Raw genomic sequence first — 27710 nt, 5'->3', positions numbered from 1 at the left:
AGGTTTGTTTTAAGTATTATAATTTAAAGACAAGGGAAGAGGCAGACTGCAGAGAAGGTATTTATTGAGTGCAATAGGGAGCCATCTGATCAACGACTCGCTTTTGGAGCTGGCTGCTGGATCCACCTCGGAGAGGCTGCAACACCACCAGCCCTAATGAGCAGACGAAGAAGCGAGAGATGCTCTGTAGTGCCAGGCCTCGGTGAGGTGGCAGTGGGGGCAATGCGATGCCCTGGAGAGCAGCAGCTGACGGACCCTGCTCTTCTCCCAGATAACAGAATAGTCTTTGGTTAAAATGCTTGAAAGTGGGACTTCCTTTTGAGGCTGTATTCAGTGTTTTACCCTGCCCTACACAGCACAAGGTCTCAGAGTCCTTGTGCAGGAGGAGAAGTCATCTGGAGAGGAAGCCCCAGCCATAAAGGAGAGCTGGGAACTGGGAGGCAGGCAGGCTAACACCGCTGGTGCTTGGGAAAAATAAGTGCTCTGGAAGGTGCAGTAAAACCACAGGGCTGGTCGGGTATCTCTTGGCCCAAGTTCAAATGTAACTTAGCTCCAGCTGCACTGCTGGAGCCTCCTTGGGGTTTTACTCACCCCAAACACATACGACCCATCCCACTCAGATGAACAGCCCAGAGAGAAGCGGAAGCTCCAGCGTCCCTAACCTCCAGGCAGCTCCCAACCCTGCCGGGCATGTGTGGTGCTTGGCGAGCACTGTGCTGGTGAGTGCTGTGCAGGGAGTGGTCTTGGCTGTTGCAGGCTTCTGCAGGAGTCTCCAGTGCCAGAGGACAAATGGTCAGAGCACACCAGCTCATCCATAGGCTTTCCGCATGGTTTAGTGGCCTTTGGTTCAAGCCCTTAACTAATTTCTTCCAGTTATTCGTGTTTCTCAGTCACAGTCCCAGATCTCATCCACCTCCACTTTTTTATAAAATAATAAAATACATTTATATATTTCTATATACCATGAAAACTGTACAATATTGCATGGAAAAAAAAAGGAAAAAAAAAAAAGCATCAGAGGCCATCATGGGTGATGCTGTACAAGTGAAAGGCTGTACTTTGCTGTCGTGGTACCGAGGGTTAGCAGCGAAGAACAGACACAAAGAGGGGCGTTGGTTACCCTGAGCCTCTGCCCTGCAGCTCTCATGTAGAAAACCCAGAACAGAATAACCATCTCCAGGGGAGAGTTGGGCTACCAGGGTACCTGGAGCAAAGGGAGAATGGTGATATCTATAAATCAGGATGTTGCCAGCTGGTCTACTCTCAGAACTGAGGACTCGGGAATAATTCATTCCACTCCATTTATCTAGGGAGGTGGGAGCCATCAAGACACATGGTTTTCTGCAGGGGCATTTGGATGGATGGGCACTGAAGAACAATATTGGATTGAGCGCGGATTGTTCATGGAAGACATCCCTGTGGACTCTGCAGAACCAAGTCTCTTGCAGAGCATGACAGGGGGACAAGCCCTGAAGGATGAGCACACACCTGGTAACCCAGCCATGCCAGAGCTGTGAGTGCACTGAGCTCCAAAGGAGAGGTCCAGAGCCTGAAGTGCCACAGAAGGTCTCTGCCCACAGGAGGAGCTGCGCAGGCACCGCAGCAGCATCTGGGTGAAGCTCCCTTGGATCGTTCCACAACATCCAGCCAGCTGAACAGCAGCGTCCCGCTGGCAGCCTGCTCTGGCTCAGGCCTCGTAGAACTGCCTCTCCATCTGCCTGGTGAGGGTCCCGCTGGACATCACGGTCCGGCTCACAAACTCTTTGGTGACCTGTTTGGTGAGGGTGCTGCTGGCGCTCTCCACTCGCTGGGTCGTCGTCAGCATGGCGTCTGCAATGACAGATCGGTGGTCAGGGCACCACGCTGAGTATGAGGTCACAGGGAGTAGGATCCGCTCTACCTGACTGCTGCTTAAATACCACTTAAAAACCTCACCAGATCAAGCAATTCAGTACTTTGCTATGTCACTCAATAAGAAGGATTTCCTAACATCTCCCAGACTTCATAGGAGTCCTTCAGCTCAAGGGGGATGATGTGGGACAACTACAGTGACACAATTAAAGACAGCTCCCATACTTTTTAGAGAAGATAAAAAAAAGAGGAGATACAGCCTTGCAGGAGGATTTGTGAGTTGGTCCCTAGTGATAGTCCTGCCAGACTTCGAAAACTCATTGTTCCACCTCTAACCAGGCAACACGCAGGAAATTACTGGAACTGCCTTTGGCGCAGAAGAGGGACATGGTGAAGAAAAGGTTCTGATGCTCTTCATCCATCCCACCTGATGGACCTTCCCTCCCTGCCTTTGATGCCCTCAGACCTTTGGGCAAGCAGAGTTATCCTTTGCTTGCCAGGGGTTCCAAAGCAAGGCAGCAAGCCCCTACCTGTGAAGTGGGGATCCAGAGAGGAATGGCTGATGCTGTTTTTGGTGGTGTATTCAGTGGGGAAGTTGTACACTTCTTCTCTCATATATTGCTGTCCTCCGAACTGGGAGAAAGTGCCTGCGGACAAGGAAAAGGGATGAGTCAGCCAGGAAACAACAAGGAACTTCTAGCCCCTCAACCCTGCACAGTGAGCACCAACAGTCAGCTTAGCAGGTTTCTTTTGCTGACATCAGAGCCAGGTTTAGGGGGGACTGGGAGGACTGGGAAGGTCTTACACTCATGCAGTACTAGATGCTGCCTCCAGGTTTGTGTACAACCAAGTCTGAGACAGAAGTTTCACAACAATTGAAACACTGGCAGGTTCTCAGGATCCTCCCTCATTCAGTGCACCAGGACTGGGACAGTGCTCAGAAGGCACAGCATTGTCTTCATGGAAGACAATGTTGCTGTGTCTTTCACGGAAAAAGAGGCACCACCAGAGCTAGAAAGGGACTCTGGGAGTTGAGTCCCCTGATCTGAGAGGTTTTTTATCTTTGCACTTTCACAAACTCATGGTACTGTACCTCCATCCTGAGATTCGATGGTGATGATGCCTTCTCGCTCTGGCCCAAAGCCTTGGGTGGTCTTGGCTTGCACTTTGAATTTGTACGGGACATTCTCACTCAGGTGGGGCACAGTCAGGGTGGTTTCCAGATTGTCTCCTTCAACGTAGATATTCCTGGGCTCACCTAGTCCATGCAGACACACCAGTGGTGAAGACAGGCAGGAGTGATGGTCCCTCCACACTTTCCCCCGCTCTGGCTGCTACCCTGGCTTTCCCAGAGCTCTGTGCCACCCACTGGCTCTATGATTGCAACCGGTTCTACCCAGGGTTAAGATAACCCTATTTTGGTACTATGGTGATCCTCAGCAACCAATCTCCTCTGGGTGTGGGTTCTAATAAGCTTCCTCTTCCCTCCACATTTATTTTACCAGGCCAAGCAATGACACAAAGTGCCAGGGTCCCCCAGCTCCCAGGCCTGGAATCAGCCTTGTGTCCCCACCTGGTCTGCACTGGCGTAAGCAGACAATGTTTTTTGCTGCTCCCAGCAGATATGCAGCAAGTTGCTGCCTTTGCCAGAGGCATCTGCTGCTCTACACAGACAACTGGGCTTCCACAGCCCAGCACCGTACCTCCACCATGCAGCATCTCACAGGTGATCATGTAGCCCAAGATGGACCCATTGGGTTTGTGGGGTCTCTCCCAGCTGAGCTGCAGGGAGTCAGGGCTGAGGGCAGTGAAAACCAACGGTCCAGGAGCACTGGGTGTGCTCAGTGTGAAGGGTGAACCTGCAGGGACACGAGTGAGAGGTCAGTGTCACAGAGGGTGGCAAGGAGGAGCCTGGGAGGGGTCTGCACGCAGCATTCATGGAATGAGCTGCTGGCGGCTCTCTAGACAGGTTGTGGAAGGTGTGCACGAGGGGAAGAAGTCCTATTTCTAAATGAAAGGAAAGGGAGAGAGGACAGCAACCCAGCACTGTAGACAGCAGCAAAGACATCAGTGTCACCCTCCCACTGTCCCGCTCACCTGGCACAGGGCTGAGAGGGCTCTGTGGGTCCACCTGGGACTCTATCGTGATGACTCCTTCCCTCTCAGGGCCCCAGCCTTCCTCGCTCTGTGCCTTCACCTTGAAGATGTAGGAGTGGTTGGGCAGAAGGTCCTCCACCACCACCGAGTTCTGGCTGGGGCTGGGGATGGTGAGTCGGTGCACCTCTCCTGTGGCATACAGGGAAGGGGGGTCATCAGCGCCGTGTTGCAGGCACAGAGATGGAGCCATGGCTTACACCTAAACTCTACCTCAAACAAACTCTCTGGAAAGGTCATCCAGATGCCCCTCCCCAGCCACCTTCATCACACCTTGCCACCAACAACTGCTAGGGCAGGATGAGATGTTGTTCCAAAAGAGGTTTGGGACAAACTCAGATTTTCATCTGAAGAGAACTACATTTTTACTATCGCTGCCCCAAGTTTCATGTGAAAATAAGAGATTTTTCATTGCAATTCTTCCTCCCAAGTCCAACTTGATGAAAAAGCCTTCAACTAAGATGTTGAGGCTGGTGAAGAAGGAGCCCAAGGTCTTTTTGAGCAGGGCTGACTCCACAAGCAACCCCAAAAATTCCCTCCTCCCTTTCCCCCCTGAGCAGAAATGGGAATGAGAGCTGTAGGGCAGCTGAGACAGTTCCTCAAGGCTATACAGAAAGCAGAGCTGGGACCAGTCCTCCAGTCCCACAATGGCTGAGTTTGGAAGGGACTCCTGGATGTCATCTGGTCTACCCCACCCCGCTTCAAGGAGAGTCACTCAGTGCCAGTAGCCCAAGAGAAGACCTGGGCCATGTTTTCCAGAACCAGAAACTCCCATCACCAACCACCTGGTGGCTACCTGCTCACTGACCTCCATTGAGGAGCTGGTACTGCATGCTGTAGCCCTGCACCTCCTTCTCACAGTGTGGCTCCTGCCAGCTCACCTTCAGAGAGGTGGGTCCCAAGGCGGAGAACACCAGGCGCGTGGGGGTGTCAGGGATGCCCATTGGCAGCCTGGAGTCTGAGGCAAAAAGGGAACGTCAGGGTGGAGATTTTGGGGGCTGGGGGTTCAGGGGGCTGGAGGAGAGGAGGGAGTGGCACGCGCAAGCATGTGATGGTGCCAATGGTCTGGGGAGAATATGGTGAGACGTTATCTCTGCTTGCTGGCCTGTCAGGATGGGGGACTGGCTGGCTCTGCACACCTACAGTGATATCCTATGGCCTCAGGTGGGACCAAGCCAGGTAGGTTTCAGGTGGCTGTGGTGGAGACCAGAGCAGGGCCCTCTGTGCTCTATGTGCCACATCTTGCTTACTCCAAAACGCCCTGTCCAATCTGCCAAATACTTCATGGACATCTTCAGGTGAAGCTCTGCTAAGACTAACCATAGTCTACAGCTAAAGCAGCCCAACACCCTCAGCAACTGTTCAACTGGATGGAGGCAAGTGGGACCAGGACTGGATGCCCCAGGCTCCCTCCCAGCTCAGCCCACTGGGACACAGGCTCATGGTAAGCAGAGCAGCGTCCTGGGCAGGGGACACTCAGGGACTGAAGCTCCTCATGGGCTTTGGCCAAGAAGCTTGCAGAGGTACATCTCACATGGAGCACACATTCTCCCCAGGAGTCCTCCAAAGGCCTGTGGTGTGAGACAGAACAACAAGCTTGTTAAGAATGAAGACGATGGGAAAAATCAGCTTGTTAGAGTGTGGTAGCAGTGGTGGTGAGCGTTAATCAGCTCTGGTGGGTTGGAACACGGCTGAAGTCACCTGCAAATGGAAAGGTGGTTTGATGGAGGCACAGGCTGGGTCAGGAGGAAGACCGGTGTGGCACACAGCAAGCCATAGTGAGAGGGTTTGGGGTGAGTAGAGAACAGCAACAGCTCATGGATGGCTGATGGCTTGGCTGTTACGGGATACTGGCTGCGAGGAGACACTGGACAAAGCTGTACCTATGTACTTGCAAATCCCTGCGGACCCATCAGTCATGATTATAGTGTCCCGACAGCCAATGCTGGGGTAGTAACCCTTCACCTTTGCCCTGCTCCTGAAACCCACATCCCGGGGCCGTGGGATTGTCCTCCCAGCATCTTCATGGATGGGAGGGAGGAGTCTCCCTGGGTAATCTACAGAAGCAGTGCAAGAGAAAGAGAGAAAATCAACATTGGCGAGTTCAGAGCAGGCTCAGCCCAGGTGCTGGTTCCTGCAGAGATGGCTTTTTAAGGCTCAGATTTGAAGAGCCTTTAAAGAACCTCCTGTCAGTGCCAGCTGATGTACGTGTGTAGAGCTGAAAAGCAACCACGCTGCTAGAGAAGTAAGGAGGAGAGACGCATGCTCCTCCTGGAGCACTTTGTGGAGTGAGGATAAGGATGTAGCTCCTTTTCCTGAGCACTTTCCAAACTGGTCTGGGAGCAGAGGACCTACACACCAGTGGCGAGAACACAACCTTCCAGATCTCTGGTTCATAGTCCCCCTCGGTTGTGAACACAGTCCTCACTCGAAAAGGATTTGCCAAAAACAGTCATGGAGGTGGGGAAAGAACAGGTCTCATCAGCACAGTACTCACCGTGGCCCATCAGCATCGTGTAGTCTCTTGTCAACGAGGAGCTCCCCATCACTCTGTGCTCCTGCTGCATATGTGAGCTCATCTGGTGGTAGCTGGTGTTTGTTGTCCTCGTCAGTGTGCCACTGCCACTGCCAGGGAAGGAGAAGTCCACCCGGCCATTCAGCAAGTGCTCTGTGAAAGAGAGTACACTGTGAGGAATGTGGTCATGGACAGTGCTGCTGCTCCAGTTTCCCTGGGGAGGAAGCAGGAGACACCACGGTGCACCCTGCTTTGGCTGCATCCTGGCTTCAGCCACTCTGGAAGGTCATTCTGGAGCACTACATCTAGAACAAGCCACAGTCAACCAACACAACAATGGGAAAACAAACAGGTAAACGGAGACTTTGCTCTACACCCAGCACCAGAAACATCTTTGGTGTCCAAGGTAACTCCAGACCTCGGCCTCGCTGGGGCACTGCCTTGTGGTTCTCACCATGCTCTTACATCTCTCCTTTGACGCAAGCACAGGTTTATAATTTCAGATTAAAAAAGAAGGTTGAAGAAAACCAGCCCTTTGTGGAGGCAGTTTCTCCAGATCTCACTCTGGGTCCCGTCTCAGCCGGACCTGAAAAGCAAACTCTGTTCTATTGTTCTGGTCCTTGACAAGCCCCCATCCCTTCCCAGCAGGCCAGGAGAGATCATGAAAGAGTGATTTCTGGTTAACAGTCCAGCAGATCTGCTCAGAAGCTCAGGGCACTAAACTAAGGTGAGGAGCTGCCCTTGGAGGTGACTCTTAGCAGGTATCATCTGAGTTTGCTCCTGCCTTGAAGGTCCAGCTTTTTGTAGAAGGAACTTGCTAGCAGGTTCCCAAGTCCGCACCGAGACAGGGGTTACCTTGACACTCTTGTGAGCAGACACATCAGGACAAAGTTTTGGAGCAGACTACAGCACACGAGCAGTGCATCACGGCAACACGAGGATGGGCACATGAAGGGAGGAAGAGGACACGTACTGGGGCAGACCCCAGTTGCTGGCCCCTCGGCTCAGAGCAGGACGAGACAGGACACTCAGTGCCGTAACGAAGCGTCCTTCACCTGCTTGGGGCCGGGGGGTCCCGCTCCTTGTCAGGCTGCCAGTAGCCATGTCGCTGTCCTCCTCACGGAGGAGACCCTCGGTGTCCGAGGAGAAGCGGCTGCTGCCAGAGAGGCGGGGAATGGTTTCAGGCGGGAGCCTCCAGGTGATGCGGCGAAGATCCAAGTCTTCTCCCAGCAACTGCACATATTTCCACCTGGAGCCTTTTGGGACAACGCAAGCACTGATGTTGACATGATTTGCAGGGGACTGAGCGGGCTACCCACGTTTGTACTGCTTGGTGGGGAAGGGAAGGAGCAGGTGCCAATGACACCCGTTCACAGCCCATCTCACCAAGTGCTGGCTGATGAGTTCAGGCAGTGCAACCATTGTGTGACCAGTAGATGGAGGGAACGTGACACGCATGGGGTTCCTCAGCCTCGGGGCTGTTTTTGAGCCCTCTGTCCACCAAAACAAAAGAGCTGACGTCCCACCACACATGCCTGTCCCTGTCAGAAGAGTCTGCAACATTTGTCCTCTGCTCAGGAGAGGTTTTCTCACTCCTTGATGTGCACATGGGATGGCTGGACTCCTGGAATTCCCATTACTTCTGCTCCCTGCAAGGACCAGTGACTCAGTCCTGGATCCCCCTGAGGAATGACCCTCCAGGTCCTACTGAGAGGCCTCATCATTTCACTTACAGCCCGTCTTTTCATTTTCCCAGCCCCACTCAGAAAGTGAAACAACGGAGGAAGAGTGGTCAGTGTCTCCCCAACACTTGGTGAGTTCCCTCCTCTTGGCTTGGCCAAGACCTTGAGCATCCAAGGGACTCAGAGGTCTGTGCCTCGCTGGTGCTTCTTTGCTGACAGTAACTCTTGTGGTCCAGCCAAATGGCAGCAGGGAGGGAAGATGAGCAGGGAGTGCCATGAAAATCTCCTCTCCCACACCACTCTGAGACTTCTCTTTGCCATACAGCTAAGACAAGGAGGCACTACTCTTATTTACACCATGATTGGTCCAGTGTTCCCACAGATGCATCTACTGTGCTTTGGAAAGGCTCATCTCCACCACCTCTGTGACTTGGATCTCCCCATCTCCATGAGAAGGAAAGAGGCAATGAAGGTCATTGCTGAAAGCTGTTAAGGAAAATGAATGTTAAAATGACCTTTGCAAAACCTGGAGAAATGTACCTGAGTCATCAGAGACACTGGGACGCTTGCTGCCAGCGGGAGAGCGGAGTACATCTGCGCTGTACATCAGGTAGCTGTCGTAGTCCTCTCCTCCCTCTGCATCAATGATGGGGACATCAGGGATGATGGGGACTGGCAGAGAAGTGGAAAGTGCCATTAGACATGCAGCTCAAAACCACAGATGGCTCCACCATGCTCAGGGTGGCATTTGCTGGGGTGATGGGTGCAGCAGAGCCAGTGGGATGGGAGCTCCCAGCACTGCTCCTGCCAGCTCTGCTCCCTGCCTTGGCAGGGCAGTGACTCACTGGACATCGGGCGCTTCGGTTGCGTAGCGAGGTTGATAGTGGCTTCTCTCTCAGGTCCCCAGCCAGCACCGTTTCTGGCTTTCACCATGTAGCGATAGGGCTGGTTCTCCCGCAAGTTTTCTATCAGCACCATGCGCTTCTTTGGGTCTTCAACCAGCACCTTCTTTGTTGGCCCAATAGGTACTGCAAACACCGGCACACCTATCATCCAAGAGGCCACAAGACACAGGGCCCCACAGCACCCCACCCTTGGCCAACAGGCTCGCTGAGGTCTGGTGCCAGGACACAGCCTGGCTCTGGACAAGGTGCGGCAGTGATTCAGGCTGCTCATGACACACACAGTGTTGGCTCAGGAATATTCCCAAACAGAGTGCTGAAGTCACCCTGCAGCAGAGTTCTCCTGCTGCTGGTGTGTCACCACACAGCATCTTCCTAGCATCCTAACCCTGGCCCTAGTCCCGAGAACTAGTTTTTAAGATTAAAACCATTCACTATGGAAATGAATGAGAAGTGAGAGCGCTCCAGGCTTTGCAGGATTAAAGTCCTGAGCGGTGATCTTTCTGTGCTCCTTGCATCGAAAAGTGACCCCTCCAGATCCCAGTTTTCATAAGAAATGTGATTGGAGCTGTTCTGGTTCTGCTGCTGCTCACCCTGAGGAAAGTGTACTCTGGTGTCTCAGCCTCGCTGGGCAGTCACAGAATCACAGAATCACAGAATCACAGAATAACCAGGTTGGAAGAGACCCACTGGATCATCAAGTCCAACCGTTAAGTTATGACTTCCCTGCCAGAAAATGAACTCTTACCATTGTCCTCATTGACGAGTCCGTAACTGACTTCGTAAGCTGTGATCTCCCCGTTGGTTTCTGCAGGCTCAGCCCAGCTCAGCTGTGTCACAGTGGAAGAAACGACATTGAAAGCCAAGCGGCCGGGCTCGCTGGGGACTGGAAAGGCAATAGCAAAGGGGTCAGGTTAGTGCAAGTTGGGAGCCAGAGCACACAGGTGCCTCGAGCTCCCTGGGTCACAGGTGGGAGCCGCTCAGTGCTCATCCCCAAGACTCTCAGAGGCTCAGAGCTGGATCCCTCACATCACGCCAGATGCACAGGCACCAGTGTGGTCCCACGTGGCGGGAAGGAGGTGCAAAGCTGCTCACCATCCTCAAGTGTGCGGCAACGGATGGTGTTGGAGTAAGCCCCTTCACCCAGGGCATTGTAGGCGCAGACTTGCATCTCGTAGTCACAGAAGGGGTAGAGATTACTCAGCTCTGCTGACGGTGCTTTGACGTCAATGAGGTGGGCTTCTGACTCAGGGTCCCCTTGGATCCAGTATTTCACCTTGCAAAGCAAGAGCAAGCCATGCTACCTTTAGATCCATGCCCCATCTCTTATCAAATCAGCTCTGGGAAAGCTGGGTGTTGTGCTGCTCCTCTGGACTGGGAGGCCAGGACAGTGTGGGCATTTCATAGCAAGTGATGGAAACAGAGATGAACCCACCAGAAACTTTTCCTACAAATCCCACATCCATCCGCCAATGTTGCCTTAAGGATGGGGAGGACCAGAAGCTGGGGAGCTTACGTGCCTCTTTGGGCATTCCCTTGTTCCCCCACACCCTTTCCTGGGATCTGCTCACCCCTTACCTTGTACCCCAGAGGTTTTCCTGGAGGAGGGAACCAGCTGAAGCGGATTTCCCTGGAGCTGAGAGCGTGGGCATTGGGATTAGGCGGTGCACTCAGGCGGCCTTTGGGGGACTGGGAGACCTGGCTTAGGCCGGCCATCGAGGGGCCACCATCCACCACCTCTGCAGACACGAGGAAGAAAAGTCACGTTAGTGCTAGTCTTCTGTGGGGAAGGAGAAGGAGGAAGAGTGCCTCTCTCCAGCACTTCCCTGCCACCCCGAGCGAGCCTCTCCAAGCATTTCCAAGGGGGAGATCCCCGTTGTAGGAAAGGGAAACTGAGGCACTTGGTGATGACGCACTCCGAGCCACATAGCAAGCTGGCAGGAGAGTCAGGCTCAGCCTCCCCACGTCCTGCGCCTCCTGCTGCTTCTCCCAGGCTGCCCAGGTAAGGAAGAAATGAAGAGACCACCTCGTTGCCTCTGAAAACTCTGTCTGAACGCACTTAATGATGCTTCAACCTGTCCATCAGTTGCCCTGTGCAGCCATGAGAGGAGACGGAGACGGGCAGGGGCTTCTCAGTCACCCCAGTTGCTTCTCCTTGCACCCAGCCGAGAGCTCTCTGGAGCCCCGGTGCTCCCCTTGCGGTGGTTCCCGTTGGTCCAATGACAAGGGAATTTTTGCCTCCCCCGTGTTGATGCCCAGCCCTGCGATAAACGCCTTCACGGTACCGACACCCCCCGTGACAACCGCGCGGTGCCGACTGCCCGGCCACAGCAACCGCCAGGCACGGCTCACGGCAGGCTCTACCCCTCCTCTACAGTTACAGCCTCGTCTTCAAACCCCTAAGGAAAAGGAGTGAAAAATCCACTCTCTTTCCTCTTGCGAGCTGGATTCTCCACCCTCTTCCCTCCCGCTGCCGATGCCCAGCGCTGCCTCTAGAGGGAGACACAGATCTACGGCTCGAGCGGGAGGAGCCCCTCAGCGGTTCTGGGGGCGAGGAGGGGCAGGGCCGGAGCCCCGGGGCCTCTCGGCGGCTCTGGGGGCGAGGAGGGGCAGGGCCGGAGCCCCGGGCCCCCCTCGGGAGGGCTGCCGGGGGGTCTCACCCCGCTGCTGCCTTGGGGCCCGGCCGCTCGCCCCCACCTGGGTCGGCGATGGTGACCGTGGTCTGGGGGTAGCGGCCGATCTTGGCGCCGTGCTTGGGGTGGAGGAGGTCGATGGCGAACTGCTTGAGCTGGCTGCTGTGTAGGAGCGTGTCTATTTCTGTCAGCTCCAGCAAGGGCACCTGCACCTCCTTCCTGGTCTCCCCGGGCTGGAAGACCAGGTCACCCTCTGTGAAGATGTAGTCCTGGGGGAGAAGGAAGAGGCGCGTAGTCACAGCCAGCAGCTCCTGGAGGTTCCCCTCACCTCCCGGTGCCCACAGCTCAGGGGCAGCCAGAACCCTCTGCCTCAAGCCTTGGGTCTCTCCCCTCCCACCCACATCCCCTTCGAGCCGTATCCACTGCTCTTCCACAGCCCTGGGGTCGGGTCCTTCCCAGCCCCCTGTGTTCCCTGCTGCCAAGGCCAGGAGCACCACCCTTACCCTGCCGTTCTTGGCCGTGAGATCGCGGGTCCGGTAGGTGACTTGGGATTTCCCATTGTCTATGATCTCCCGCAGGACAGGGATCTTGGCCAGCTTATCGAAGCGGCTGTGGGAGTAGGCTGGCTGCAGGAAGGTGATCAAGCTGCTGGCTGGAAGGGGCAGAGAGCAGGAATGTGGAAAGCAAACACTTAAAAAATCCCATGTCAAGCACACAGGGTTCCTCCCCAAACACGGTTCCCGTCCCGTGGGGGTGAGCTGTGTATGAAACGCTGCAGGGCCTGGAGACTTTACTCCTGACTTGTGCTCTCTGCTCAAAGCAGAGGCAGACTGCTGGGGACATCCACCTGCCCCAAACACAGCAGAACAGCAAAGAGATTTTACTTTACTACAGCAACCTCTGAACTGGAGCCGCAGAGGTAAATGGTCATCTTTGCATCTGCCATTGAATTCGCAGCATCTAAACTTGTCATGGTCAAATGTCTGGGTCTTTGTCACCAGGGATGAACACCCCTCCTTTGGATGCTTTAGAAGATGGTCTAGCTTAGATCCAAGTGACTTAAGACTGCAATCACCAAGGCAGTCTCTGGTTTGTGATCTGGGAGAGCTCAGGTAAATTTACTGTGGCTTCCTTAGAAGCTACGAGACCATCTGGACGTAGGACATTCAAACACAAACACCCTTCATCTCGTGCCATGGTCACAACACTTCACCTTGTTCCTTGATGATGGTGATGTTGACAAGCCTGCGTCCAATCTCTGCGATACCGGTGGGGACATCAATGGCCTCCACCTGCAGCTGCTTCTCATCATCATCATCCTCCCTGATGAAGAGTGGGACACGGACATCCACCAGCTCCACGGCCTCTTGGAACTCCACCATCCCGTGAGCATCTGGGGGAAGGGGCAACAGTGAGAGGTGGGAAGTGCCCTCCCTCCACCCAGCCAGGAGGCAGCACTTGGCTCTCCTCACTACCTTGGTCTGAGGTCACAGTGTAATAACCCGGTGAAACCTTCAGGTCATTGAAAGCCTCGTGGGAAACATGCTTTTCCACCACTTTGATGATCTCCGGCTTGGCTGAGCGAGGGGCAGTGAGCACTGTGTCCACGATGGTGTGGTCCTGCCTGTGGGTCGGTGGGAAGAGAAAGCTGGGTAAGAGCTGAGGGCAGAGCTGCTCATCTCACACAGCAGCTGAAGGGGCCGGAGAGCACATGGGCATTCAATCACCCTCCTATGCGCGTGTATAAAGAGGGAGAAGCAGTGCAGGAGAGTTCTTCTTACCTTTTCCCAGAATTGGGCTGCAACCTGGAGGAAAGAAAACCCAAATCAGTGACTAACACACTGGGGAGACAAAATTCTGCATGAATCAGCCCTGTGCAGGTCTGAGCTGCAGCAGCTGCCCCGCGGGTGCCAGCCTACGCTGCAGAGCCCATCACAAGTTCCCTCCTGCCTGGCTGCTCCCTCCAGCCTCGGGTTTCCCAATGCGGTGAGGAACGTGCCTATGGGGGACACCACATCTGTCAGAGCCGTTGGGTGTGGGTGACACTCCCTGCTTAGCGCCGACATCCCCAGGCTCCTCCGTCCTCCACCAGGCACGTGTAACTGCACAGGGCTGAAAGTGGGACCTTTCCCACTGAGCACCATGCGATTAAGATCTGTCCCTGTCTGTAGAAGCCTCAGTCCAAAGCCAGATGCAGCTGAGGTCACTGTCACAGCTAGGTGGGCTCTGCTCTGCAGCCCTGGGTGGGTGAAGCACGGCACCCATACCGTGCCTGTGCTTGTGCTGGGGATGTCTCACAGACCATGCTCCCTCCGGGCATCCCGGATTTCTTGCCCAGCCCTCTGGCCCGCGCCCTCTCAGCAGGGCTCCCGGGGAACCCGCAGGAAGCCTCTCCCGCAATGCCTCACCTGAACTTGGTCTGCTGGAGCTTGTGGCAGCCAGGGATGTGCTTGAAAATGTCGTTCAGCTGCAGGGAGCAAGAGGGGCTTTTCACAACATAACCTTAGCTCAACAGGGAGGCGTTCAGTGAGCACTGATGCTGCTGACAGCAAATATGAGACCTCTCTGGCCACCACCAGGTTCTCCCTGCTTGCCCTGCCACACTAGGCAGAGACCATGACACTGCTTCTCCCAGGACATGGCAAGAGGCTGCGAACCGAAGCTAAACAGGATCTTCAGAGCACAAGCCCTGAAGCAAACCTCAAATCTCATCAACGCGATGCTCTGATAATTCTCGCCATTGTGTTCTTATAGTCTGTGATTTATTCTAGAAGAGAAAAGCTAGCTTCTTCCTTTCAGGAGCCATCTGGGTACATAGGGAAGGGGTGCTCTCCCTCCCCCAGCACTGCAGATGCTCCCTCAGTGCGGTGTCCTCCTGTCCCACCCCAAGCCCACCTCGTGCCCAGGCTCTTACATTCTCCTCCACCTCCTTGCGGAGCTGCTCGCCTTCCCGGCTGTCTGGCTTCACCAGGCTCTGCGTGAAAAGCCGGGTCAGCCTCAGAGAAAGTCCATAGGGAACTGGAAAGACAAATTCCTAGGTCAAACTCCTTCTTTCTTGATCAGAGAAATAACCCAGCCAAAAGCTGGAAGCGTGGGGACACGTGTGGTGCTCAATGTCCAGATCCTGTCCCACTGCTCCCAGACCCCACAGCACCAGCAGAGAAGGCCCTCTCAGAACTGGAGGGCTAACTGGGCTAACTGGAAAGCTGTCTGCCAGACCCAGTGAAAGAAGCAGCATCCAGTGGTGGCTCTGGACCAGAGAGGCAATGAAATCAAGGCTGGGTCACTGAACTAACGAGATTGAGGCCCATGCAGGGCATGCCCACTGCATGGCCAGGCTGTCAGGAGGTCTCCAAGGCTGCCACCTGCCTTGCTGCAGGGGTGGACACAGGAGTGTGCTGCTTAACTTCCCCAGGATGGAAGCAGATAAAGGAACAACCTTCCTTGTGACTGGAGGCTTGGAGGTAACGCTATGGCTGCTGCAGCTGGGGGCCACCACTAAGGGTTCATGTCCTGTATGGCACCCACAGCATCTCCTCTATGTTCTTCAGATGTGGCACTCACTGAGCTCTTTGGCATTGGTGGCAGCGAGGGAGGTGAGGCCCTGCTTGTGAACGTTGTTGTTGATCTTCCAGCGGACCGTGTCCCGACCCTTGAGAGACCCGCTGCGGACCATGGGGGTGTCCAGGTGGTCAGAGGACATGAGGCTGTGGCGAAGCATGTAGTGGTCCTCCTTGAAGCCAACGGTGCGACCTGCAGAGCCAGGGCCAGGGTCTGAGCAGACTGGGACAATGCCATCGATGTCACACCACCAGAGACTTTGTTCTAGGGAATCGTTAGGGCTTCCACTATGCAAAGGGTGTTGAGATGTGAGGAATGGAGTTGGGTGGAGAGGGAAAGGGGTGTCCATGAATGAGGACAACACATCACTCAGGTTAGGGATTGCAGGGGACTCTGGTCTGGGCAGAGCCAGCAGTGGGATTCCCAGGAGGGCACAGCAGGGTGTGGGCAGGGAGGAGCAGTGAAGCAGCAGCTTGAGGGCTCCTTGGCTCAGGCTCTCTGACAGGAACTTTTTCCACTGCTCCACCTCCCCAGCTCAGACAGGAGGAGGAGGTACACTCACCCCAGCATGACACCCCACCCCACCAGGGACATCAGTGAACACTGCAGAGCCCTATTCCCCCCTCTCAAAGGTTTGGTACCTCGTGCACAGCAGGGAAGCAGGGCCAGGCAAGCCTAGAAAACAAATGACCAAGGACATATCACTTGGTGGCCAAGGAAAAACCAGCCACGACTCCAGCTGGGAGGATTCAGATCAGCAGGGATGGGTGGGCAGTGGATGATAGGGCTCTGGAAGCTGATTTTAGCCAGATATCCCTTCCGTGGGGTAAATCTCACAGCAGCTCACACTGGCAACAGCAGAGGTGCTGGACACAACTGTGACCCAGCCCCTGCCAGTCTGGCCATGCTGGGGGCTGGGGGGATTCTGGAAACTGGTCATGGCTTTGGCCTTTGTTTGGTCCTCTCCCTGGGCTGGGGCACCCAGGTGCTCACCTTGCAGCAGGCGCAGAACTTCCAGCAGAGCAGCAGCAGCAGCCCCAGGAGCAGGATGAGGAAGATGAGCAATGGGATGAGCCAGAGGAAGCTCCCTGGTGGGCATTCTGCAAGAGACAACAACGTCACCCTGGGACATCAGCACCCTGTGTGGGTGTGCAGGGAAGGAACGGGGAGCCAGGGGCAGGGGAAAGGCAGGACCACAGCTCTTGGATGGATGGAGCAGCTCACTTAAGCCTGAGAACTTCTGTCTTGGTGCTCATGACGACAAGTGGTGTTCAGGAAGTTCTGTCTCACCTCTCTGCTCACAGCCAGCCACCCCTATGGGCTGTCCAGCACCTCGCATTAATCCCCACCCACGCTGGCAGTGAAAAGACAAGAACCTCTAAAGGTGCTGCTCTCTGAGGGAGCTACGCTCCATGCCTTGCCGTTCATGTGATAGCCAGTGTCACCCCCGACCACCCCCATCATGCAGGGAGGGACTGCCTGCAGCTGACCCTGCCCTCAGGCACAGCAAAGGGGCAAAGCAAGGGTCAGAGGTGCTGTGGAAAAGGTCACTGCTGGTCTAGACCCCAGGCTGGACATCCCTTCTGCCAGGTCCCTGCTCACCTTTTTTCTTCTGCACACGTACGGTGGTATTGGGGAGGACGGAGGGGTCTCCCTCCAGGGTGTAGTGGTATGTGCAATCATCTTCCTCATCCTGGAATGAACAGTACTCGCTGGCCTCCTCTGTGGAGAGAGGGGACATGGTTGCAAAGTCCTCAGGACCAGGAAAAGCTTGAGAAGCAGCCCCACATGCGCACACACATGGGGTAGGTCCCATGGGAGACATCACACGTGTCTGCACTCAGCTCAGCTCCTCCTGGTACCTTTCTTCAGCTCTTCCACCATCTGGATCTGGAGGTGGCATGCGCCGCAGTTCCCCTTCGTGCTGCCCGTTCCCCAGGCCTGGCAGCGAACGCAGTCCCGGATGCTCTCGCACACAGCCTGGAAGCCCTGGCAGAGGGGCGAGGAGGGACCGTCAGGAGGCAGCCCATGGGGAGCGAGAGGACATCGCCACCAAAAGGCAGAGCCGGAGGGGCAGCGCTGTGTCCTCACCCGCACCAAGTCAAGGTCAAACCCATGAATCACAGAGAACACACAGCTAATGATGGGGTTATAATGCCAGGAGCCCAGCCCTGCCAGCTCCAGAATCTCCTACACCAACAGCCTGCATTTGGGCAGGATTAGTTCTCTTTTTTCCCCATCTTGAAGCAAATGAGAACAAGCCAGGAGCCAAGCCTCACCCCTTTGCCCCTCACCAGTGTCCAGACAAACACAGACAGACACCCAACAATTGCTGCTGGGGGACTGGAGGGCAAATAAAGCCCTTGGCTGTAGAGCTGCTCCTATTCCAGACCCTTCCTGGCCACTGAGGGCAGGAGAGGCAAGACTAACGCCTGCTGAGGGTTTTGTTCTTAACTAAGATGCGCCTTCATCTCTACTTTGCTTTCCTTCCCCAAAGGCTCTCCATGAGAATGGGAGGTGACAAACCCAGAGAGAGCCCAGGCTGTGCCTCACCAGGGAGTAGCTGATCTCGCAGGTGGAGCTGGTGTACAGCGAAGCCTTGTCACAGATGCATCTGCCGCATTCGCACCTCCCATGGTTATTGCAGATGCCCTTGGAGGGAAGAGGTGACAGTCGGTGTCCAGAAGTGCTCGCAGACATGTGGTGGCACCGGGAGTCAGCAAGGTGCCACCTCCCTGCAGCCCTGAGCTCTGGGCATCGGGGAGATTCGCCACTGCCCTGCCCAGTTCAGCCGTCCCTCGCGCAGGCAGGGCAGCACCTACCCCTCGGCTGTCGATGCAGGTGTCGTTGCTCGTGGGACATTCGCAGCCTGGACCCTCCCAGCCGCTCTCACACACGCACGCACCCTTGGAGCAGCGACCACGGTCTGCGATGCAAGAGGAGGAATTACTCAGGGCCTGGTGCTGTGCTGCTCCCCCAGCCCTGTCTCCATCTCTCCCACTTTATTCAGGATTCTGATGGCCTGAGGTGCCACAGCATCGTCCCTCCCCGCACATCTGCACGTGCAGAGTCCCTCGCCCTGTGCCAGAGCCCCGAGCTCTCACCGTTGCAGAGGAAGCCGGAGGTGCGCGGGCACTGCAGGACATCGTACTGGCAGAACTCCCCATCGAAGCGCTGCCGCAGGTCCTCGGAGTAGCACTGGCACTTCCCGCAGAGGCACTCACCCCGGCCAGAGCACAGCTCCGTGTCCCCAGGGCGGATGCAGGCTTCGTTGTTGGAGGACGATGCCGGGGAGCAGTCGCACGTGTCCCCTCGCCTGGCGGGGACAAAGTGGTGCTGAGAGAGGTGGGAGGAGAGCACAGGGCAGCAGGGCGCTGGTCCCCAGAGCCCACAGGAGCCCTGGGAGGGGAATGGAACTGGACAAAGTCCTTACCAGCCTGGGTGGCAGATGCACTGTCCACAAGCAAAGTCCCCATGGAAGCTGCACTTGCGCGAGTTCATCTCTCGTTGCTGCAAGGGAAGAGATGTGGCTACAAGGGCTCAGCTGTCCCCAAGGCCATTTCAGAAATCAGAAAGGCAGATCTAGAGGCAATGTTCTGCCCACAAGACCGAGCTCTGCCACAGGACAACATGCCCATCTTGGAACAGACAGTGGTGGGGATCTCCTTGGCCAGGCTGAGCCTCCAGTGAGGGTTGGAGCAGGACTGGCCGTAGCCAGCACCCCCCAGGCTGGCCAGGAGGAGGTCAGCTCTGCAACACGCACCGCGTACCTGTTCACAAGGGCACACATCACAGATAACGGAGGCTGTGACTTTGAGGCTGTCGCTCAGGGATGAGGGTTTCACGTGGATGACTCCCTGCCGGTCTTTCTCAGGGAGGCTGCAGACGTGCTGCCCACCGATGTACTCAAGCGCCTTCATGCGCATGTTGAACTTGCCCTGGGAGGAAGAGACGCACCACAGGGTGAGCCAGCTCTGCTGGACCACAGCTTGGATGGACCAAGCGAAGAAGGAAGGAGAGACACAACAGAGGGCACATGCCTTCCCTCCGGGGTCAGCCAAGGACTTACCACTTCCCCGCGGGTGATGTGGAAGGAGCCAGATTCTGTCTTTTCGTACATCAAGGAGGTGAACTCTGCCTTCATGGCTTTGGGAACAAAGTCAGCTCGGATGTCCATCTTGGAGCGGATGCGCTGGGTAGCAGAAGATAACCACAACGCTGATTCTCAGCAGAACAGCTACATCACCCCAGGCCTGCCCGAGAAGGACCACATCCTGCCTGCTCTCCTGGGCAGGAGGTGTCCACCCTCTGCCTTCTCTGGGAGTGAAGCCTCAGAGAGTGCCATTACCTCAAAGGCTGTGCGGAGCAGCTCCACAATGTTGGAAGAGTCCTCCTGGAGCACCCCGATCTCAGAGATGGGGAAATACTTGTGCAGTTTCTGCAGAGAGACAGAAGACCCTGAGCCATGGGCTCAAGAAACCTCCTGCAGCACTGATGTGGGCTCTGCTTTGAGCAGGGCTTGGACCGGAGACCTCCAAATGTCCCAGAATTACTCTCCAGCTCTGTGTCCCCACAAGTACAGACAACAACCCGAGAAGACCTCCAGAAGCCCAGATTCCTGCAACCAATTGTACATCCTGAGACATCCCAGGACGCAGAGCAGACCCTCAGCACAGTGTATCACCTTCCCAAAGTATCGGGGTGTTGGTTTACCACTTTGGAACAAGAGATGGGAAAATACTTTCTGCTCACAGTCGAGCTGCAGGCAGGGGAGCAATGGCCCTGGAGGAAAAGTGAGCCTGCTGCCATGGTCTCCTCACCTCGTAGTAGCTGTAGGAGTGGTTGGTGACAGCAAAGATGGGGATGATGTTGTGCTGGCCCAACAGGCGCACCAGGGTGGGCACCGAAGGGTAGTCCTGCTTGGTGTCGTACACGTAGGTTCCTTTGCTGTCCAGGTGACACTGCTCATCGTTCCTCGCCAGGATCCCTGCCAGGACGTTGGTACCATCAGCTTCATAGTGAAAGGCAGATTCAGTGGAGAACACGAGCAGGTGAGTGCTGTCCTTCCTCCAGCCAATCTTATCCTGCAGCCGGGCAGGGGGAGAAGGTAACTTTATCTCTGTGCCCCGCAAGCTGCCACGCAGTCCTTGCAGCTGTTGGGGAGAGGTGGAAACCCAAGGCACCACCTCCACTTGGCAGCAAACGCAATCAGCTACAAGGAATCCAAGCCAGCCAGGCCCTGCTTCTCCTCCCAGCCCCGTGCACAGGGTGGCTCCCAGCCACTCAGTGCCAGGCACACGCTGCACAGGGGGAAAAGCCAGCGCCTTCAGGATGTGTTTGGAGCTGCTCTCATCCCTCAGCCGCATGGCCCAGCCCAGGCAGGCTGTTTGCCAGGGAGCAGAGTTTCACCACTGTGGGCACAAGGGTAACGGGACAAAGAGCACATGCAGGGTGCCCAGCAAGGAGCTCTGTGCTGGGGGAAAGCTCCAGAGGTACACACGTAGTCTCAGACACAGGGAAAATTAGGGATGCTAAACAACTCAGCACCAGAAGCACGTGGCTGGGAGGACAAGAACTGACTGTAGCTGAACACATAACCCAGGCTCCCCAGCTGCCTCATCACCCAGTGTCAACAAGATCCACTCATGAAAAGCAGAGCTCAGCCCACACGGGTCCTGGCCCCTGGCCACCATCACCTTGCAAACCGCTGTCTGCAGGATGGCATCAAAGCCGCCCTCAGGGGCATCCAGGTTGCCCGAGATGCGCTCTTTCCTGAGCTCCTGGCTGAAGTAGTTGATGTTGTCGGTCAGGCGAATGACATTCTTGAAGGAGAAGGGGGAGTCTGCGTTGTTCCAAGGCTCGCGCAGCCTAGGAGAGGAGAGCGGGGTTTTTGCAGGCAGCAAAGAGATGCCTGGAGGCGAGGAGATAAAAGGTGGGAAGAGCACCCAGGGCTGGGGGTTCTGCAAGTGAAGGCATGCGTTGAGTTGGCGAGGCATCAGCACCAGGAGGAGGGGCGGGAGCAGCACGAGGGGTGAGGGCAGAGGTGGAGGAGAAGATGAGACATGCAGCCTGTTATAGCAGAGCAGGGAAGGTGTGGAGGCAGAGGAGGACACTGCTAACACTGGTGTGGTGCTGCAGCAAGACCTGCGCACAGGGCAGGGAAACCAGAGGAGATGTTCGCAGTGAGGGGAGAAATGGATGGAGGCTCTTGCACTGCAGACAGAAGAGCAGGAAAGCCATGGAGGTGCCTGCCCTCCCCACTCTGCTCCCAACCCTGGGACCCAGTGGCCTCACTCACTTCTCAGGTCTCATGTCTGTCTGAGGGGATGAGACCTTGTCCACAAACTTTCCAAATCCAATGGTGTAATTGGAGGTCAGGGCTTGCAGGAACTCCGCTGGGAGGGGAGAAGAGACACATGAGTAAAGAAACGTCTGTGGGGTTGCTGCTCAAGAGAAAGAAGTCCTTTCCTGAGCATCTTCTCTTCTGGCCAGGTCTTAGATAAGACTCCCAGGCTGTCAGCTTTTAAGGTCTTTGGACTTTGAACTTTTCTCGTTTTGGGTAGAAACCTCTGCCACCTTTGGCAGCCCCTTCCCAGGGCTGGAGCTCCTGCAACACTGTGCCTATGGGTTGAAGATACCAAAGCCACAGCGCAGATGGGCTCTGCAGGGCACCAGCCCCAATGCTGGGCTGAAAGGAGAGAGCACGCCAGACAACCCCTGCGGGCCCAGGACAGGCGTCCTCCCACAGAGTTGCACAAACAGTAAGAATCAGAAACTCTAATTGAAACAGACACCCCAGCCCCTTGCCAGTTGTATCCCCCTCTCTGGTGCTGGCAGAGAACTCAAAGCCACAGGCAGGAGCGAGCTGCCTGCACCAGCCCAGGAGGAGGCTCCCCTCTGCTCCCAGCTTTGGTCTCACCTAGGTTTTGTCCCATGCTTTTGAGGTTGTCGAGATCATCAGACATAGAGTAGGAGAAGTCCATGAGGATGTACAGATCTACAGGGCTCTCCAAGGGTTGGAACACATCCATGTTGAAGTTCATCTCCTCCCCAGCTCGCAGCCGCATGAACATGCTCTGGGGTGACACCTGAGTCCTCTGCAAGGATGTGTTGATGCTGAAATTCTGTGAAGGAAGAGTGGTGTGAAGGGACAGACTCTATCTCTTGCGCAGATGCAATGAAAAGGCAAGAAGCATGGAGATACGTGGGAAGTGGAAAGGCAGGGCTGATCATGCCCCCTTCCCTCACGTACAGCTGGGGACAGAGACAGCCTCCTCCCATCCACGTGTGCCCAGCTGGGAGCCTCCTCCAGACCTTGGCATTTTGCTTACATCTGTGTTGCCTGAAAATCCACCCCAGCCCTAAGCGATCAGGGCTGATTGTCCATGAGCTCATCAGCCAGCAAAGAGAGAGCTTTGGGTTTGAGTAGACCCTGCATGAACAGAGGTCTCGGAATTCTTCCTGCTGAGGACTCTACAGGGCTGTGAAGGACACGGAGGACACTGGGAACGGTGGGATCCCTCAGGAGAAGGCCAGTGAGGGTTGTCACCTCAGCACCCACCTGCTGGGTCCGCATCTCGCCCCTGGTGTACACGATACTGGCCTCCCCGCAGCCGTAGCGCAGCAAGTTCTCCCGCAAGTCGCAGCGAGGTTCCTCAAAGCTCTGCCGAGATGGGCAAGAGCAACATTACAATCACAGAGAGCAGAAAAGCCTCTGTGCAGCCAGAAGGGCACTGGCCAGACGCAGGGTCCTTCGCTGAGATGATCAACGAGGCTTTGGGAACAGCAGTGGGGCGGGGAGATTGGGATGAGTCTCACACCTAAGAGCTAGGGCCCGTCGCCCAGCACCAGGGAAAGGCGACCACCAGTGAGTTACTGGGTTGTCTGGGATAAGACTCTCCCCCCATCCCTTGCACACGCTGTTTCAGACCTGGCACACTGGCATTTGCTGATAAACCCCTGTATTCCTGCAAGTTTGCCCTGATTCCCCTTCCTCCCCATTTGTCTGCCCCACAATTCAGCGCTTCCCATCCAGACCAGCTCTTTGCAGAGAGAAGCTGGAGCTTGAAGCTGACCCTGCTTTTGGGTCCCGCTCTGGTTTTCACTGGGGGTGGTGGGATCCCTCCACCTGCAGGGTGGGAAGTCAAGCCGTGGGCTGCAAGGTCTCACCTCATCAGTGCAGAAGGAGCAGTCCTTGTCCACGCGGATGCACTCGGTGCAGCTCTCTGCCCGGGAGAGCACACAGCGGTTATCTGCCGGGAGACATGGGACGGAGAAAACCGGGTAAGAAATGGGAGGGTGTGAGAAAGGCTGATCTTGTTCCTGGGGAATCTGGGGAGGCTTTTCCTGTGTGGTCAACAGGGGCTGGCTACAAACCAGCAGCAAGGTAGCAAGAGAGAAGCCCCTGATGCTGGAGAGAGAAAACAGGAGCAAAGGTACAGGACAGATCTCCACGGGACTTATGCACATAAGGACTGGTGTCTCCAGAGTCCAAGAGGGGTGCGTGCAGTCCCACGGGGCAGCGCCAAGGGGAGACCAGGGACAGACACCAGGGTTGCACTCACTTTTGCTCCTTTGGCAGAGGCCGGTGGTGCAGAGCAGGGACAGGAGCAGCAGCTGGGCACATGCCCGCGGCAGCGCATCCATCCTCTTCCTCCTGAAACACATGGATTGCTACGTCGCAGAGAGGTCGGGGTGAAACGGCCCTGGAGGTGGTCGGGGCAGCCCTGAGCCCCATCCCAGCTGGGGTGGGACAGACCTGCCTGCCTGGAAGCAACCTCGGCTTTCAGAAGAGCAGGTTACAAAAGCAAAACCAAAGGCTCAGACATGTGCGAATGTGCGAAAGGCTCAAAGTCCCCGGCCACACCAGAGCAGGGCAGCCACTGCGCCACAGCCCCCCGCTCTCTCAGCGGGTGCCGGGACAGGGGGTCGGTGCAGGCAGCTGGAGCCCAGGCTGCTCCGATGGAGCCCAGCATCGCTGCCAGTTACGAGCACTGACCAGGGCAAAACCTGCTTTTCCCAGCGGGTTAGGGGAAAAAGACAGGAGGAAAACAAAGCGACTGTGTGACTCCTCAAAACCAAAACAGACCCCTCCCTTCAGCTATTTCCTACTATTTCCTATCACACTAAGAGTTTCCAGGATGGTCAAACCAACAATAAACAGAGGATGAGGTCTTGGGAAATGCCAGACTTGGAACTTTGGAGCTGTTGAAGGAATCCATGGTCTTTGGAGTCCAGCAGCTCCCCCGAGTCCTGTCCAGGGCAGCAGGAACCCTCACGTGGATCCAGAGGCTGGATACCAAATGCAGTGAACCATCCTCTCTGCACCCACACGCGACCAAGAAAACTCAGAGCCATATAGAATCAGCATTTGGACACGGTAAACAAAGGAGATGAAGCTGGAACTGAAGCTCTGCGGCTGCTGCGCTGGAGGCTGGCTCCAACCCCAGCAGGGCCAGCGAGAGCAGGCGAGGCAAGAAATCTCATGTCCTGATGTCGTTAAAGCATCTCCTTTCTGGAAGATGCAGGTGTGAAATAAAAGGTGCAAAGGAATTCTCTTAGTTTCTTGCTGTGTCAGCCCTGACTCTAAAATCAGTGAAGAGAGTGTGAAAATCACTTAGAACAGGGCAGGGTAATGGAATAGTTGTGTGCAGCGAAGACACACGAGTTCCCAGGGTAGATCTGGCAGACAGACCGGTCACTTGATGACTGAGCTACCTGCAGCGCGACACGGGCCAAGGGAGCCCCGGGAAGACCGGCTGCAGCCTCAAATGTGCTGGAGCACACGCAGCCTCTGGACCCTGCGTCAGCCACCAAAGCCAACGGAAACATGTTGAGTGCGCAAAGTTGAGCACTTGCTGAAATCACTGTGGCACAGAATCACCAGGTTGGAAGAGACCCACCGCATCATCGAGTCCAACCATTCCCATCAATCACTAACCCATGTCCCTCAGCACCTCATCCACCCGTCCCTTAAACCCCTCCAGGGAAGGTGAATCAACCACCTCCCTGGGCAGCCTCTGCCAGGGACCAATGACCCTTTCCATAAAAAATTTTTTCCTGATGCCAAGCCTAAACCTCCCCTGGCGGAGCTTGAGGCCATTCCCTCTCGTCCTGTCCCCTGTCCCTCGGGAGAAGAGGCCACAGGGCTCCTGCTGAAGTGGCACTGGCACCAGCGCACGTGTCCCTTGGTGTTTGCACTCTGTTCTCCATGATGGCCACTGGGTACGCTGGTAACGCGTGGCAAGACACCGGTATCTCATTTATCTTGTCAGCTGGGGTTTATCACAGTAACTAACGCCCCACTGCCGAAACATGAGAAATAGAAACCTCAGGACAGCATCTCTGCAGGGAAACCCCAGGAAGCTTTGCTGTTTGGCAGGACCCGGTAGCCAATGTGCTGGTTTTCTTACGGTTAAGATGTACCAGTTGCTCTGTCCTCCTAACAGTGACGGAGGCAAAGCAGAAAAGCAATCGTGTCCTCCCCCAGGGACCCCAATCCTACTCCTCCCCACAGCCGTGGTGACCTGTGCAGGCTCGGTTCTCCCCCAGGGCACGGCTGCGGGCGCGTGGATCGGAGCACAGCTCACGCTCTCCCCCAGCGCATGTGGTGGCACAGAGCTCCCGGGGGCCACAGTGCCCAGCTTGGAAAATATTAAGACAGACCTCCAGAAGATCATCAAAAGCTGTGCAAGTGCCATCTCGTCCCTCTGCCCCCCAGGCTCGGGCAGGGGGGACCCTGAGGGACAGGCAGGAGCTGCCCGGATGCCAGCACAGCCCCGGGATCCTCCTGTCCCCCCATACGCTGCTCCTGGTACCTTCTCTGCTGCTTTCACCCCACAAAATTCTTTTTCTCTCTCTCCCCTCCATGGGTGCTCCTCATCCCCAACAGACAGCTCCCTCACACCAGTGGTTCTGGCCATTTCTCTGTTTCCCACCCGTTTCAGCTCCACCGTCTCGCAAACACCCCGACACCTGCAGTTCAGCACAGCCCCCCTGGGGACCAGCCCAGCTCTGCGGGGACCCCCCCGGCAGCCTCCAGTTCAGAGCAGCCTCTGCGGGTTCCACGGGCTGGAGTCGCCTGCAGCCCAGCCAACCTCTTGTGGTTTCACCCGTGAAGCTTCGTCTGGGCGCCAGCTCCAAGGCACAACTACCTTTTCCCAGGAAAGTGGGACAGAAGGAGCAGGCAGCCTGTGAACCCTGCAGCTCCAGGGGGCTCTACGCTGCCTTATGATGTTGCAGCACCCCAGCCTCCACCCCACACCCCCATCCAAATACCTTCAGAGAGGAAAACTGCCCCACGCAGCCCTGCAGAGCCGTGCTTGTACACAAACGCTGCCCTTTCCAGCTGGCCAAGAGGCACAAGAGGCGTCCGACAACCTGAACTGGAGGAAAATGGGGCAACAAGCAGGCAGGGAGCTGAGCCCCTCGCTCCGTGTCCTGCGTACCTGCTCACGCAAGGAGCCCCGCACCTTATCTCCCCTCCCCTGGTTAATCAACATGGCGAAATTAAAGCGAGCTGGACACTAAAAAGCACAGATGAATTAATTCCACAAACCTCATTAGCGCTGGGTCTGACTCAGTCCAAATCCGCTGCAGCCCGAACAACAGGCAGCCACACACCAAGCCAAGAAATTCCTCCGAAGGCAGAGGGGGAACGCGCTGCTCTGCTGCCACTGCTTGATTTCCAGCCTGGGCCTTTTCTTTCTTGCTTTGCTTTTTTTTTTTTTCCCCTCCTCTCTATTTTCTTTCCCTTTTCTCTTTCCGGTTAAACGTCAACTCCCAGTCCGGCGGGGAGGGAGGCAGCCGCAGTCCCGCACACCTCCCCGCTGGATTCTTCACTCTCCAGTCAAATATCAACTTTGCTCTCGCTCCCCTCGCCGTCCCGGGGCGCGGGCGGGAGGGAAAGGTGGGAGCTGCGGGAAATGAGATGGGATCCCAGGTGAGGATGAGCTTTATCCCAGCTGGAGAGGGAGGAGGGGGTGCCCATGACTCAGGGCTTGGCATCTCTCCCTTGCACACCTGGCGGGGCAGGCAGAGCCCTCCCTCCCACAGAAAAAGGGCTGCGTGAAGGTGCGAAGGTGTGGAGGGGCTGCGGGCAAGGGGCAGCGGCTGCAGAGACGAGGATGCTCCCCCCCTCCTTCGCTGGGAGTTTCTCCTCCACATTTCCCACTGGGATGAGTGAGGGAGTCACCCCTGTACCTGGGTTGCTCCAAGCTGAAAGGTCAGGCAAGTTTCTGCTGCAGCAGCGATGACCCAGCTGCCAGTCCAGCCGTGCTGCCGCGGTCACAGGGGATGGATCTGCATCCCTCCTATCCAGGGCACCAGCACGGCAGCCCGCTCCTCACCTGCAGGAGATCCAGCCCCGCGTAGCACCACAGCCAAGACTCATCCACATTCACTCTTAATCGTC

The 27710-nt window shown here is 56.0% G+C and overlaps 1 protein-coding gene across 5 annotated transcripts; it reads right to left on the bottom strand.

Annotated features, from left to right (window-relative positions):
- Positions 1–149: 149 nt before the first annotated feature.
- Positions 150–27710, bottom strand: ITGB4 (integrin subunit beta 4). 5 transcript variants are annotated; one of them, XM_069872837.1, is made up of 41 exons: positions 27646–27710; positions 23863–23954; positions 23468–23550; positions 22860–22961; positions 22218–22422; positions 21597–21693; positions 20995–21166; positions 20119–20382; positions 19647–19736; positions 19368–19490; positions 19069–19236; positions 18732–18808; positions 18403–18614; positions 18121–18224; positions 17852–17950; positions 17161–17287; positions 16901–17020; positions 16292–16398; positions 15940–15973; positions 15302–15490; positions 14652–14755; positions 14146–14204; positions 13519–13542; positions 13213–13361; positions 12951–13130; positions 12241–12389; positions 11802–12006; positions 10683–10843; positions 10200–10380; positions 9853–9990; positions 9048–9230; positions 8743–8874; positions 7576–7776; positions 6503–6673; positions 5889–6062; positions 4814–4963; positions 3949–4137; positions 3555–3710; positions 2945–3109; positions 2382–2498; positions 150–1830 (listed from the first exon to the last, which is right to left on the bottom strand). In XM_069872837.1, the coding sequence occupies exons 1-41, from the start codon at positions 27693–27695 to the stop codon at positions 1688–1690; spliced, it is 5646 nt and encodes a 1881-aa protein (XP_069728938.1). In that variant the 5' UTR covers positions 27696–27710; the 3' UTR covers positions 150–1687. The 5 variants fall into 5 exon arrangements, with proteins under 5 accessions (XP_069728938.1, XP_069728939.1, XP_069728940.1 ...); XM_069872838.1 differs by lacking the exon at positions 27646–27710 and adding an exon at positions 26856–27254 and having other exon boundaries at positions 151–1830; XM_069872839.1 differs by lacking the exon at positions 27646–27710 and adding an exon at positions 26746–26763 and having other exon boundaries at positions 151–1830.

Source organism: Phaenicophaeus curvirostris, chromosome 19, assembly GCF_032191515.1.
Source record: "Phaenicophaeus curvirostris isolate KB17595 chromosome 19, BPBGC_Pcur_1.0, whole genome shotgun sequence".
Lineage (NCBI taxonomy): Eukaryota > Metazoa > Chordata > Aves > Cuculiformes > Cuculidae > Phaenicophaeus > Phaenicophaeus curvirostris.
The sequence above is the reverse complement of the archived record's forward strand: the minus strand, read 5'-3'. Positions and strand labels throughout refer to the sequence as shown.